The sequence below is a fragment of the Pithys albifrons genome, chromosome 17 (genome assembly GCF_047495875.1).
Source record: "Pithys albifrons albifrons isolate INPA30051 chromosome 17, PitAlb_v1, whole genome shotgun sequence".
NCBI classification, from domain to species: Eukaryota; Metazoa; Chordata; class Aves; order Passeriformes; family Thamnophilidae; genus Pithys; species Pithys albifrons.
Window position 1 is genome coordinate 7,845,988 of NC_092474.1, and position 14,655 is coordinate 7,860,642.

Below are 14,655 nucleotides of genomic sequence, written 5' to 3' on the forward strand. Positions count from 1 at the left end.
TGGGAATGGGACCGGGAATAGGGCTGGGAATGGGGCTGGGACCGGGAATGGGGCTGGGACCGGGAATGGGGCTGGCAATGGGGCGGTTGCGCCCCGCGCGCGGGTGGGGGAGACCCGCGTGTGTGCTCCGTCCGTCCCCTGGACTCGCGTGTGCCCCCCCCAGCCCCGGGTGAATCCCCCCAGCCCCGGGTGCCCTCTTGTGCCCCCCCCCCCCCCCCAAGCATCCTGTACCCCCCCAGCCTCCGGCGCGGATTAACGCACGTGCTTGGACGTGTTTCACGGGCCCCAAAGGGCCGGGAACGGCGGGGCTGCACTAGAAGCTCTGGGTCGGCATTGGGGACACTGGGACGGCACTGGGAGCCCTGGGACGGCACTGGGAGCAATGGCACGGCACTGGGGACACTGGGACGGCACTGGGAGCCCCGGGACGGCACTGGGAGCCCTGGAGCTGCATGGGGAACCCGCGGCAGGTCGCTGGTTCGCACCAGCCCAGGGCTGCTTCACCCCGACCCAGAATTCGGTTTTAAACCGGGGTAGATAAAGGTCTTTCCTTCTCCAAATGCCGGGGGTTGCCAGTCTGTGGATGTCCCGGATCGGCCGGGATGGGCTGTCGGGAGGCACCGACCTGCCCAGCTGGGGCAGCACCTGCCGGGACCCACCCCGGGGTCCGGCAGTGCCTGCGCTGGGCTTTGGATCTTTGCAGCAGAACAAGGTGTTGGTGTGTCAGGACAGTGCAGCCCCCGCTGTGCCCCCAGCCCAGCCCTGAGCTCCAGGAAAGCCGAGCTCCGGCTCTTCGCCCTCCGAGCACTGGGAGCAGCTTTATTTTCCACGGCACTCACGGCACAGCTACAGACATGCACTGCTCCCACCCGGGAGATGCCAGGCCGTGGCCATCTCCATCCTCTGGCTGTGCCAGGAGTCAGGGTTCTCCTCCAGCCTCGGGAGTTTGGCTGCCAGCCACCCATTCTTCCTGCTATGGATCAGAGGATTCCCCGGTGGGTCCCGTCCTCCCTGCTGTGGATCACGGGATTCCCCGCGGTGGGTCCCGTCCTCCGGGCTGTGGATCACAGGCGTTCCTGGCACAAGTGAGAACGGGCTCCAGGCTGCCAGGACGTGTCGCTTCCAGCGGAATGCTCGGGCACACCGCGGAGCTGCCGCCGGTGCCGGGAGACACGAGGGGCAGCCCGTGGTGAGGGGGGCAGTGGCAGCTGCCCTCCTGCTGCCCCACCAATCCCCGTGTCCCCTGGCCGTGCGCACTACAGGACAGGTGCCAGGCCCAGCCCCTCTGCCCGGCGGGCTCGTGTGGTCTTCTCCGGTCGAATGCAGACGGCGAGGCGCTGAGGGAGTGAGCAGGAGAGGGAAAAACAGTGGGTTTCCTTCCTGGTTTTTCCTTCCTGCCATGGAGCTACCCTCCTCTTAGCCCTTCCCAGGCAGCTCTCCCAGTGGAATTTAATTGCCACGTGAACAAAGATGCTGAGAACACGTAAACCACTTGCCCACCTCCCTGACCCTGGTCTCGGGCTGAAATGAGCAAGTGTCTTTGCCCACCCTACCCCACCCAGGGGCCATGGGGTTGCCTATCCTGCTCCTGACCTGCTTGAGAGACCCTGGTGTCCAGACGAGCTTGTACACCATGTAGAAGGGGATGCAGATGAAGGACGATGCTCCGATCAGGTGTCCCACCAAGGTGCTCCACTCGGGGTACTGGTAATCAAAGAGGGTCAGCGGTGGCTGCTCCAGGAGGGAACTGATGACTATGAACTGTAATGAGTGGAGTGAACTTATGAGAAACCTCAAATCCTGTGAGCAGGTTGGGCCCCTCACCCCAAGAAAGACATTGAGATGCTGGAGCGTGTCCAGGAAAGGGAATGGAACTGGGGAAAGGTCTGGAGCAGCAGGAGCGGCTGAGGGACCTGGGAGGGCTCAGCTGAAAAAACAGAGGCTCAGGAGGGACCTTCTCACTCTCTGCAACTCCCTGAGAGGAGGGTGGAGTCAGGTGGGGGTCAGGCTCTTTTCCAAAGTGTAATAAGTGACAGGACAACAGGAAAATGGCCTCAAGTTGTGCCAGAGGAGGTTTAGATTAGATGCTAGGGAAAATTTCATTACCAAAATGGTTGTCCAGCCCTGGCATAGCTGCCTGGGGCAGCTGCCTGGGGCAGCTGGACCTGGACAGTTTTAAAAGCCAAGTGGATGTGGCACTTGGGGACATGGTTTAGTGGTTGCCTTGGCTGTGCTGGATAATAGTTGGACTCAATCATCTTACAGGGCTTTTGCAACCCAAATGATTCCATGATCTCTCCAGTCCTGGCACTGATGGTGACTCAACCCAAGGGTTACCAGGTTAAGGGGGTGGAATGAGATAATCTTTAGGGTCCCTTCCAACCCAAACCATCTGTGATTCCATGATTCTATTAACACCACCCACATCCCATTTCTCCCCCTGTTCCAACCACAACAGGCCAGCATGGATGTGTCAGTGACACCTCCCAGCCTTCCACCCCTCACAGGGTGAGGGCTGGGGGTCTCTGTCTAACGACCCCCCATGAGACAGTGGCCTGCAAAGGCTGTGAGGCCCTGTGTGAAACAAGAGCGTTTGCTGTGTGCTTTGATGATAATGCTCTTCTCTTAATAACCAGGGCAAAGCACTTAGAGCCATAATTAATCCTCACAAGGCCTCTTCTCCTGCAGATCCAGTGAGATTAGACCCCTCTGCCTCTTGCCAACAGCAGCCTTTGAAGTGCCGGGCGGAGCTGGCATTTCAAAGGGGAGGATCCAGCCCCGTGCACGGAGATGGACCCGTGGCCAGCTGTGGGGGTGACAGTGTGTCTGTGTCTCTTAAGGTCTGAGGTGACTGATGAATGCGTCCTTAAGGACCAGAGAGCCCCCTGTATAATGTGGATGCCTTGTAACCAGTAGAATCTTTCCATGTGTGTGAGCTGAACTGCTGACCAATAGTGTGCTGGCATGTTGGATACAGGAGTAGATAAAAGTGAAGCTGTTACTAAAAATCAAGTGCTTTGTCTTGGGTGAGCCTTCTGATCCCACTGCAGCCTGAGCTGTCTCTGCCTCCTCTGACCCCCGCAAAGCTGATTTAGGCTGCGGTTTTAGGCTGGCATGAGGTTCCACAGCCCGGTCCTCCCTCCACTCATTTGTGTGAGTGAGAGGGGAGTTACCCGTGGCACAGGGAGCTGGGCAGCAGAGGGGAGAGTGGCTGCCATGAGGGGTGTCCAGAGAGAGGGTAGTGATGCTGTCTGTGGTTCTGGCCATGGATACTCACTGCTAGCAGGGCAGGACTGACAGCGACCCAGCACAGCTTCCAGAACGGCCCCGGGGTGAAGCCCAGCATAGCTTTGACATCGTGGGAGAACCTCTGTATCCCTGCAGAGGAGAGAGCTGTCATGGGCCCAGGGACCTGCTGGGGATGTGAGTACAGGGACACTGATAGACACATGGACATGCCATCCCTATCCCCTTCCCAGGAGTCACACACAGGCTGCCCCTCAGTCCCTGGGATTCACTCACCTGTGTAGGGTTACACACCTGTGTAGGTGCCTGTGAGGTGTTTTCCATGACAGAGGCAGTTTCTTACCGTAAAACCAGGACACAGCTATGGTTTCCAGGAGCACCACTGCCAGGATGGAGCAGCCAGCCCCAAACTCCTCCAGCAGCTTCACCACGTAGGCTCCCCCCTGGAGCACCATGAGGAGGGAGGGAGGCTGCAGACCCCGTAGGGGTGAAGCCGTGGGAGTGTGGGGGTCAGGAATGGAGCTGTTCTGGTGGTACTCACGTAGGTGAGGGTGCTCAGGGAGCCCAGGAAAGAGACTGTGATGAGGCCAAGGACAAAGAGCTCCCGTCGTCCAGCCAGGACCTGGGGGTACTCATCCATCACGGCCGTGATCACGGCCTCCAAGCCCCCAAACTGAAAAGGAAATGCTGGTGTGGGGTGGGGACATGGGATGTGGGGACAGTCCTGCTCCCCAAGAAAGTCCACTCCCTGCATGGTAGAGTGGGCATGTCCCATCCCATCTAATCCCATCCTGTCTAATCCTGTCCCATCTTCTCCCCCATCACCCTGCTGGGGACAAGGCTGGGCTATCCTGTGCCCCAGAGGCACCTACTGTGCTGTCCAGCCCCAGCGTGATCATCATTAGGAAGAAGATGATGGCAAAGAAGGTGGATCCCACCATGTTGGCAATGGCTTCAGGGTAGGTGATGAAAAGGAGGCTTGGCCCTAGGAGGGGACACTGGCTTGGTTGGCTGTCCCCTTGCCCGGGCTGTGGGTGGGAAGGTGCTGCTGGAGGGAGGAGAACCTTTATCTCTGGCGACATCCTCCACCTCCACGTCCCTCATCTCAGCCATGTAGCCCAGCACAGTGAAGATGACGAAGCCTGAGAGGAAGCTGGTGAGGCAGTTAACTGCACTGGTGATGAGAGCATCCCTGGAAGGCAGAAAGGAGGGAGACCCCCTCCAGATCAGCCCTCACCCCAGTTCAGCCTTTCTGGTCTCTCACACCAAAACCATCAGTGAAACAGGGAAAGATGCTCAGCCTGCAGCCACAGGAACCAGGAGCTGCTGGGATGTGGCCGTGGGGACCAGGAGGAGCTGCTGGGATGTGGCCATGGGGACCAGGAGGTGTCAGGATGTGCCCCTGGCAGCTGTGCCCTCACAGCCCCTGTGCCTGTTGGGACCCACAGCTCTGGGACTCACCGGTAGCAGTTGTTGTGGAAATGGTTGTAACTGGCCAGAGCAAGGAGGACTCCAAATCCGGGGCCCAAGGAGAAGAAAATCTGTGCAGCAGCATCAACCCAAACCTGGTGGGAGAAGCAACAGGAGAATGGGCAGGGCAGGGGCTCCTTGGGGCTGGGATGGATGTGGGAGGTGACCCCTGGTACCCGTGGTGTGGACACCCCATGGCACAGGGATGGGGCTGTGCTGGCACATGTGTCCAGACCTGATCTCCTGCCTGCCACATCCCCCCAGGAGGTGTCCCAGGAGCCAGGAAGCTCTCATGGGGTGGAGGGAGCTCATATCCACCCTGGGGGTTGCAGCAGCAGAATTGAGCAGTGTCACCTATACTTTCCCATGCCTGTAGGGGGATGGACTTGAGGGGAGCCCCAAGCCCCCCATATTCACTCCTGCCCAGCAGGTTCGGTGCTGGCAGCACGGCCCTCATTAGCTTTAATGAGAATTCTCAAGTGCTGCCTGGTAATTACCCACAGGAAGCCCATTGTCAGGCCAGGGGGAGCCCAGCACAAACAAAACCCAGTGAAAATGAGATGGGTGATTCAATTATGGATTTACATTTCCAAGAGGCTGTCCAGGACACCTTGTTTCTGTGGGAACAAGGGTCCCATCGCCCTGTGTCAGGGCCAGACTTGTGGGCAGGGGTGGGTGGGTGTCCCAGGGAGGGGGTCAGGTGCTGCCATCCCCGCGGCAGAGGGTGTCCCAGGGAGGGGGTCTGGTACTGCCATCTCCAGGGCAGAGGGTCTCGCCACACACTCACTGCGGTGCTCAGGAGTTTGCCCCAGTCTGGACGCAGGTAGAAGACAACTCCTCTCCAGGCTCCAGGCAGGGTGGCCCCCCGGATCAGCAGGATGAAGAGGACCACATAGGGCAGGGTGGCTGTCACCCACACCACCTGGGAGGACACAGCCATCAGCCCACGGTACCGAACACCAAACCCCCCCTGTGACTGGCACAGCTCGATCAGGGTGCCCTGAGGGGCAGGGACTGGAGCCAGGTGAAATTCCCTCTTCCAGCAGTCAGGTGAGTGGCAAGACCCCACCAGGTGATGGATCCCTCCTGCCCAAGACTCTGTCATATCCATGTCATGGCAGGGCTGGTGCTGGAGCCCTTCTTACCTTCCCAGAGGTTTTCACCCCTTTCCATAGGCTGAAGTAGACGATGGCAAAGATGAGGAAGAGGCAGAGGAGCAGCTGCCAGTGGATCCCCCCTATGTCATACAGACCCCCAGATTTCTGGATCTCCAGGACCTTCCTCCTGCAGACAGGGATCCCCATGGCCGGGGAGCAGGCTCAGCCCCAGGCAGGCAGTCCCTGAGCTCCCCAAGAGCATTCCCACTGACAGCCTCCTGCTCCCACACAGCAGACCCAAGTGCCTCCATGGGGACATGCGCAGCCTTGACACACCACCCACATCCGTGGACTTACGTGTAGAACTCCTCAGCAGGGGACCTGGAGAAGTTGGTCCAGGTCACGTTGCTGCTGCCAAAGTAGTTGGTGCAGTCAGGGGTGTTCCAGGGGTTGTCACAGCTTGCCCAGGGCAGGGTGCCCGAGAAGGACGAGTAGAAGTAGTAGAGAGCCCAGGCAATGATGGTGTTGTAGTAGAAGGAGACATAGAGGCCAATGATGCAGATGGCAAAGCCAATGCCTGGGAACGCCGGGAGCAGCTCAGCCCTGGGATGGGGCTGTGGGCCCAGCACTGCTGGCACGGCCCCACTCCCCTGCACTGGCACCTGGGCTGGGAGCTCTTACCTTTAAAAATGGGGCAGATGCGCTTCCAGATGGGGATGGCACCTGTTCTGTGGAACTGCCCCAGGGCCAGCTCCATGTAGAAGAGGGGCACCCCCCCAAAAACAGCCATCAGCGTGTAGGGGATGAGGAAGGCTCCTGCAGGGTGGGAGCAGAGCATGGTGACCCCCAGGCTGCTGAGGGAGGGCCATGGTATTGCCACCTTCCTCCCTCCTGGTGCTGCCCCAGCACAGCATGTTGGGTTTGGCTGTGTTTGTGAGATGCTTTGGAAATGATCTGGGGCTCAGGGATGTGAGGCTCTGCCTGGTATTCCAGCTTCCTGGGCTGCTCAGGACTGCCCCGCTGGCGTGCCACCCTTCACTGGCTGGCTGGGTACAAAGAGCTTACATGAACCACTGGGGTGCAGGGGAGGGAACATCTAGCACCCCTCAGGTCTGGAAGAGTTTTGGAGAAAATCCCACTGAATATGCACAGCCACCCCAAGACACATAATTAACACTGTTATCTGCATTATTTATAACAGCCTCATTTTTACCAGGGCTACACTTGTACCCCATGGAGGTTTTGGAAGTGGAGCTCCTCTCTGGGTTCTGCTGGGATTAGTTAATTTAACCCCCACGGCTCCTCTCTCTGAGAGTCCTCTGTGTGCATGTGATGTGGCATCCCCAGCACCGTCAGCACCTCCAATTTCCCTGTCATCTCCAGTATTCCAGACATCCCCAGCACCCCCAGTATCCCCAGCACTCTCAGGATTTCCAGTACCCCCAGCACCCTTCTGCATTGCCCCCATTTGCCTGGCAGGACTCACCCCATGGGGCCATGTTTTTTCCAGGCAGCTCCCAGACTGTGGGTGAGCCCAGCACTGGTCATCCCAGTGCTCCCATTCCACAGGGCCTGTGGCTGTGTCCCCCCAGAGCTGCTGCCTGAAGTCCCCAACCTCCTGTGTGTGTGGGTTGGGACCCCCTACACGATCCACAGCCACACAGAGGGGCTCAGCTTTGCTCCCAGTCCCCCAGGAGCAACTCACAAATAACAGTTTCAGCGTGGACACCTGGGATCCACAGTTTTGCCTTGAGTATGGAAATAATTATCTCTTTCTAATTTTCCCAAGCAGTAGAGGATGTTCCCCAACAGCCGACTTTGGCAATTAAATCTGCTGTGCTTTTCCAAACAGCACAAAATTCTCATCCCTCCTTTTTGATTTCCATGGGAGGGGGGAGTTCCACCCTGCTCCATTTGAAGCAATTTATTTAGTTGTCATGTACTGAAGGTTTTTTCCTTCATGTATATCTTCACCTTCCATTGATCCCTCACAGGCTGAAACCCCCAGGACCAGTGGGGTCCAGCACTACTGGCCACGATTCACGGCAGGAGGGTCGGGTGCTCATCAGGATGATTTTAAACCAAGCCATCCCAAAGAACAGCTTTTCAGGGTCCCATGATCATAAAGTGTACAAACCTCCCACTCCAAAATTTGCAGATCTTAATTCATTTTTGCAGTTTGGACCACACTAGTTTTCCCTCTGTGATTCTAGAGCTGCTAACACACCTCTAACCCCACTGGGAAAGGAGGGAAAGACACCAAGGAACAAGGGATGGACACTGGGGAAGGAGGATGGAAGGAATGGAGGAGGATTTTGAATGAAGAAAGACAGAAGCAGAACACAGACAGATGTCAGGAGAAGTTGGGTCGGTCTCTAAACTGCCCTGTCTGGGGCAGAGCAGCTGAAGACAAAGAAAAGAAAGAAAAGAAACAGCAAGTTTTTCAGGGTAGGAAAAATGGAAAATGACAAAAAAGATGTCTTTTCTCCAAAAGAAGACTTAAATAACCCCGGTGGTGTCCTTACCCCCTCCATTCTGGTAGCAGATGTACGGGAACCGCCAGACGTTGCCCAGATCGACGGCGAATCCGATGACTGAGAGGAGGAAATCCATCTTTTTGCTCCACTTGTCCCTGGGGTGGGTTTGGGGGCTCAGGGGTGCGGGGCTGGGGGGGTTACCCTGGCAGGGGGCTGTGCCTTGACGGGCAGGGCTGCCAGGGGAACCGGGGCAGGGCTGCTCCGCCATCCTGCTGCCCCAGCAAATCCTGCAGGATTCAGACTGAGGAACTTGGGGCCGGGCAGGATTTCTCTGTTGCTGATGACAGATCCGAGGAGGGGAGGGTCAGGCTGACTGCGCTTCCCCACCTCCCGCTGCAAACCCACGGCACGGAGAGCAGGCGGCAGGGAAAGCAGAGCCACGCTCTGATCAAAGGCAGGAGGCGAGAACAGCCCCAGCAGGGACCAGCCTGACCTGGGGGGACCAGCCTGACCTGGGGGGACCACAAGCTTCACCCTGTGGGGACCAGCCTGACCCTGTGGGGACCAGCCTGACCTCGGGGGACCAGCCTGACCTGGGGGGACCACCAGCCTCACACCGTGGGGACCAACCTTGCCCTGTGGGGACCAGCCTGACCTCACAGGACCATCCTGACCCCACAGAACCAGCCTCCCCTGTGGGTCCCGTCCTCTCAGCACCTCCTGGTTGTGTTTTGGGGCTGGGCTGGTAAAACAGGACGGTGTTTCCTTCTTCCTCCTGAAAAATCCATTTTTCTCTCCTGGTGTTTTGCTATTACCACTCTGCAAGTGATGACACCAGGCCCACTGGAGGAGGTGATTGTTGGCTCTTGCAGGGAAACTCAGGAATCATGGAATGGTTGGCTTGGAAGGGGTGTTTAGAGGTCACCTCATCCACCTGGGCTTGCTGGGCCTCCCTGGGGTGTGAGTTGTTGGGAATGAGCCACATGAAAGTGCAATAACTTTGGCAGCTGAGCTGTGACCAGGAGGGGATGGCAATGCCCCCAGAGCCACAGCTCTGCCCTGGGACAGTTGAGGAGCAGATTTGATTGCAATGAATGCTGTGATGACGTGACAGAGCTGTGCTGCGTCTGTCCAGTGTCTGTCCAGTGTCTGCCCAGTGTCTGTCTGGTGTCTGTCCAATGTCTGTCTGGTGTCTGTCCAGTGTCTGTCCAGTGTCTGTCCAATGTCTGTCTGGTGTCTGTCCAGTGTCTGCCCGGTTTCTGCCCGGTGTCTGCCTGGCACGGGAAGCCTCTGGACACTGTTAATCCCTCAGGCACATGCATGGAGACCTGTTAGAAACCTCTTGTTGAGAACACCTTTACTTTTTTGTATCTGACCTGGCTGTCTGGCCTGTTGGAATGGAATCACAGAGTCATGGAGTCATTGAGGTTGGAAAAGCCCTCTGAGACCATCAAGTCCAACTCTTCCCCTAACACTGCCAAAGCCACCACTAACCCTTGTCCCCAAGTGCCACATCTACACACCCCATCAATCCCCACGCCAGGTGGGCTGCTTTCCAGAGGCTTCTCCCTCTCTGCTCTGAAACTCCAAATTATTGCTCCTTTATCACAAAATTATTGTTCCTGTGACACCTCTGCTTTGAAATACAAGTTTTCTGCTTATGAGTTTATGAGGAGTGATGAGGCTTTACCTCAAGTAAAGGGGTTGGGTGGGAGGGTGTCAGGGAGATCCCTGCTCTGGGTGGGGAGTGAGCAGAGGCTGGGGGGATCCCACCACAGCCAGGCAGAACCCCCCTCCATCAGCCCCCGCTCTGTGAGCCCCAGTGCAGCTCTGCCTGAGCCAAGCCCCAGCACACAGGTGAGGGACAGTTAATCTCTTGCGGTTTATGCCGGATTTGTGTCACTCCTGGGATTTTGCAGAGCTGTGGATTCCAGTCCCGCTCCTTCGACGCAGGTGTGGAGATGAAAGCCAAGGCTGTGCTCAGCAGTGGGGGCTGCAGGGGCTGCCAAAGGGGCTGCCCTTGTCCCAGGCTTTGGGATGAAGGTAAGAAATCCCTGCTGCTGTGTGATCTGCCTGTGGAGTGTGCCGGGGGAGCAGGGTTTAACACCCTGACCGAAGACCAGCTCAAGCATAAATGACAGAACAGAGGCAGCTGGTGCCATAGCAACTGTAAAAAATAATAGATAAAACCATTTCCTCTGTCACTGACCATTATTTTCTCTGAGTGGTTTAACTGCTTGGTATGGTGAGTGGGGAGACCCACCGGGGCTCTGGTCCTGCCTCTGCTGAGGAAGACTAAGCAGATGGACTAAGTCACTGCCAGTCCTGGTTGAAGAAGCTGGCTGAGTGTTCAGGGGGGGGTCTTTGGGGGCCTGCAGGGGTCTGTGTGGAGCAAGGAGCTCCTCAGCACACGGTTCTGGGCTGAGACCCCTTTCCCAGTGTGAAGCAGCAGCTGTTGGAACTTTGGCATCTTTTGAAACTGAGCTACCTTCTCTCTTGAAGAGACCCTCCTTTTCCCCCATTGGTCTGTTAAATCACACGGGGTGTGCTTTGTCCTCACACCTTGTGCAGAGCTGGGCGGGCAGAGACAATGTGAGCCTGACACAGCTGGGGCTGTTCCCACAGCAGCTCCAAGCTGGAGCTGGGCAGTGTTTTGCCAGAGCAGGGCTGTGCACGTTGCTGTCTGAAACCTCCCTGTGCTGAGGCATCGACAGGTATCTTTTTCCAGGCGCTGCTGCTGCTCTGCTCCAGCCCCAGGATGTGCTGCACTGTCAGCTCAATGTCTCCATCCCTGACACAGCCCCCAGGTCCTGGCTGGGGAATGAGCCATGAACGATCCCAGTGCTCCCATCCTATTCCCCAGCTCCCACCCTCTCCCTGGCCCCCAAGCCCCCTCCTGTGCTGCCGTCCCCCCGCCCCAACCCACCCGAGCGGCTGCTGCTCCTCCGCAACGGGTCAAGGCCACGCTGTCAAATCAATGAGGGCAAAGCTTTGAAATCTCTACTTGCTTTAGAAGCTGCAAGGTGGAAAGGGCAGTGCAAGTTCTCAGGGCTGCAGGGAGGAGGGCAGGGGGAGAGGTGTCTTGGGGTGATCATGGAATGAGTTGGGTTGGAAGGGACCCAAAAGATCATTTAGTCCACCCCCTGCCATGGGCAGGGACACCTTTCACCAGCCCAGGTTGCTCCAAGCCCCATTCAACCTGGCCTTGGAAACTTCAGGTATGGAGCAGCCGCAGCTTCTCTGCCCAACCTCTGCCAGGGCCTGCCCACCCTCACGGGGAAGAATTTTCTTCCCAATATGATGCTGTCTCAACAGTCAGACACACTGTGCAGTCCCTCATCCATTTATTTCTGCTTTTTCCTGTTATTTTCCTTACTCAAAGTGCAAATAACCTTAGATTGAAAACACAGAGTTTAAATCCAGCTCAAATCAGATTTAAACTTGAATATCCACTGCCTTAGAAGTTGATTCTAAACACCACAATTACTTGATTAGCAGATTGCTTTTATCCACCTGCTCAACCATGCAGGGAAATGCAGAGGAGCGAATTGTGGTCTAAAAACAACTATCCTGTTTAAGCTGCAGAGGCAGCAGTGGGAAGTTTAATTTAATTAGCATGATACACAGGGATGTAACTTAATCACATTAAGTATAGATCAACGTGCTCTCATTTAAGCTCTCCAGGCTCCAGAAAACAGGGGCCAATTGTCTCCCACCTGTCTAATCTAGGGAGAAGCAGAATATTCCAAAAGAAAGGAATCAGCAAGGTTTGGGGGGAGCTTGTCCTTGTGCTTCTTTCAGCCGATTTTTCCCCAAAGGAAAGGGTGATTTCCCGGGCTGGAATCGGAACCCTGAGGGTCAAGTCAATGCTCAGTGACTGCAGAGGGGAACTGTGACCCCACCAGCGGCACCCAGAGCTGCCCAGGTTGGATTCCCATGGATCCTAGAATCTTCCTGGGATCCATCTGGATCAGAGATCAGATACTGCCAGTCAAGGTGCGCCTGTTGGGGCAACCCGGCAACGTTTGTGCTGCCTCCGCCTCTGTTAACGGGTACTTAAGGAGCAAATAAACAATGAAAAGCAAACAGAGTACAGGGAAACAGATCTTCCTCTACAAGAGATGTGGCCCAGGCCTCCTCCTGGCCCCTGTAAGGTACAGAAGGGGCTGAATTCGGATTAATGCTGCTCCCAGCGCTGCCTCCCGTTCTCCTGTCAGCAGAGGGGAGCCTTTGGGAGCATCGTTCCTGCTGTCTCCGGAGCCACCGAGCACGGCCCTGGGGCAGGGGGTGCAGCTGAGCCCCGGGGTGAGCAGAAGAGCCGCTGGGACTGGCAGAGGTGGGAGCGTGTCCTGCTGTCCTTGCCAGGCTGGGTGCCCGTGTTGCCCCGCAGCTCTGCCGGGCAGCGCTGCCCTCGCACCAACGCGCTCTGTAGTTCTTGGAAACTGGCCTGCAAGGAGCCGGGATGCCGTTTCTATGGAAATGTCCTGGAACAGCAAGCGAGGGAAGAGGAAAACAGAAGATACGTTAAAAGGGCTGCAGGCAGGGCACTCTCGGAGAGGCTCTCATTCTGAGAGGAGGAAACGGGGGCTCCGGTGACTTGGTCTGCTCTGGTCACCGGATCGGGCCCGGACGGAGTGGGGCTGGAGGACGAACCCCCGCCCGAGGGCTCTCCCGTGCCGCATTACCCAGTCCTCTCCCTGGGCACCTCAGGGCACCTCGGGACACCCCGGAGCACCTCGGGGCAGGGCGTGCTGGGGCCTGGCTGGGGGAAGGTGTGTCCCAGGTGGGGGGTGCCCGGTGCCGGCGGTGTCCCCTGGCAGCTGGGGGACGGCTGGGACCCCGGTGAGGGGCCGGTCCCGGTTGTGCCTCGGGCTGCGGCTGCCCGGGGCGCTCGGTGATGCCGGAGACTGTGCCTGGTACCAGGGGTGCCCGGGGATCAGTGCCCGGTGTGGGCTGTGCCAGGGGTGCCGATGGTCAGTTTAGGCTGTGCCGGGAGTGCCGGTGCCTGGGTATCGCGGGTGCCGGTGCCCGGTGTGGGCTGTGCCGCCGGTGCCGGTGCCGGTGCAGGGCGCGGATTGGCGTTGGCGGCGGCCCCTCCCCGGCGGGGCGGTGCTGTGCGGTGCTGTGCCGTGCGGGGCGGCCCGGTCCGTGTGCCCCGCAGTCTGCGGGCGCTGCGGAGCCGAGCAGGGCCATGGCGGCGGCCCCGGCGGGTACGGCGGGCGGGGACTGGGGCTGGGCACGGGGGCACCGGGGCTGGGGCGGCCGGGCCGCGCTAACCGGCCTCTCTCTGCCCTTCTCCCCGCAGAGTCGGAGACCCGGCAGCGGCTGCTGCGAACCGTCAAGAAGGAGGTGGGTGCGGGACCCCCGAGGCAGCTCCGATCCCCGGCCCGGCCCCTCCCCGGGGGATCTCCGGGCCCGCCCGGCTGCTGCTGCCGCGGGTCCAACAGCCCCCCACACCCATCCCCGACCGGGGCCCAGAGCCCACCCGAGCGCGGTGCGGGTCCCGGCGGGCGGAGGAGCATCCCTGCAGCGCCAGTGCCCGCATCCCGGGAAAATCGCCTCTGCCTGGGGGCAGAGCACGCCACAACTTGGGATTTTCCGCAGGGAAAAAGGGGCGAATCCCGGTGACACGTTTTTCCTTTGGGAGCGGGGATGGGACGCGACCTGCCGGCAGCGCGGTGCTCCTTGGCGGGGCGAGGGGCAGCGGGTGCTGCGGACCCCGCGTGTGTGCCCAGGGCAGGCTGATGGCGCTTCGCATCTCGCTCTGCTCCCTCTTCTCAGACGTCTTTAACTCTCTCAGTTCACACCGTGTTTTCTGCTGGGCTGCCCCGAGCTCCTCTGCCAGCGCAGAGCTCCATGTTTACCCCCGGTGGTTCCACCGAGAGCCAGCAGCGCCTGGAGGAGCCGAGTCCTGCCCGGCCGGAGCGCTGGGTCACCGCGAGCTACTGTCACCTCTGCCCGTGCTCTGTCCCTTCAGGTCACCCCCTGGAGCACTGCAGAGGGATGAGGGATGGTTTGTTTCTGGGTTTATGAGCATCTCCAGACCCAGCTCAGGGGCTCCGGGACGCTGCTGGGAGTCGCCTGACCCAGCCCTGTGGGTGGTGGGTCTGGGGGGGATGGAGGTGACAGTGCTGTTCATCCAGACCACGTCCCACCTTTAATCTGTGCCGGGTGTGGTGCTAAGGAATACTACTGGTTGCCTGGGCAACGGCTATTAAGCCAGGAAAAGGGTATGACATTTATTTAGCGTCGTGGGTAGAGCTGCCATCTCATTATTACTGTCTGTGAGTGCTCCTGGGCACAGACACACAACGGGCTGAGCATCAAACGCTGCTGGGAGACGAGCTGGGGGCTGTGTTCCCCTG

At 58.5% G+C, this 14,655-nt stretch overlaps 2 protein-coding genes across 6 annotated transcripts in view; one reads left to right on the forward strand and one right to left on the reverse strand.

The window, feature by feature from the left end:
• Window positions 1-761: 761 nt before the first annotated feature.
• On the reverse strand, window positions 762-8,567 carry LOC139679831 (sodium-dependent serotonin transporter-like). 2 transcript variants are annotated; one of them, XM_071571921.1, is made up of 13 exons: window positions 8,339-8,567; window positions 6,495-6,629; window positions 6,171-6,390; window positions 5,862-6,000; window positions 5,504-5,638; window positions 4,708-4,811; window positions 4,311-4,438; window positions 4,119-4,231; window positions 3,788-3,919; window positions 3,590-3,689; window positions 3,278-3,378; window positions 1,594-1,761; window positions 762-1,337 (listed from the first exon to the last, which is right to left on the reverse strand). In XM_071571921.1, the coding sequence occupies exons 1-13, from the start codon at window positions 8,556-8,558 to the stop codon at window positions 1,257-1,259; spliced, it is 1,776 nt and encodes a 591-aa protein (XP_071428022.1). In that variant the 5' UTR covers window positions 8,559-8,567; the 3' UTR covers window positions 762-1,256. The 2 variants fall into 2 exon arrangements, with proteins under 2 accessions (XP_071428022.1, XP_071428023.1); XM_071571922.1 differs by lacking the exon at window positions 3,788-3,919 and having other exon boundaries at window positions 3,590-3,724; window positions 4,118-4,231.
• Window positions 8,568-10,250: 1,683 nt separating this feature from the next.
• SGSM1 (small G protein signaling modulator 1) overlaps window positions 10,251-14,655 on the forward strand; it is a 41,261-nt gene continuing 36,856 nt past the window's right edge. For 3 of the 4 annotated variants that reach the window (XM_071572096.1, XM_071572093.1, XM_071572094.1), the window contains exons 1-2: window positions 10,251-10,333; window positions 13,596-13,639. In XM_071572096.1, coding sequence (XP_071428197.1) covers window positions 10,252-10,333; window positions 13,596-13,639 — 126 coding nt within the window. In that variant the 5' untranslated portion in view covers window position 10,251. Of the gene's footprint in view, window positions 10,334-13,416; window positions 13,501-13,595; window positions 13,640-14,655 lie in introns of those variants that run through there. The other variant, XM_071572095.1, reaches the window with a different exon arrangement.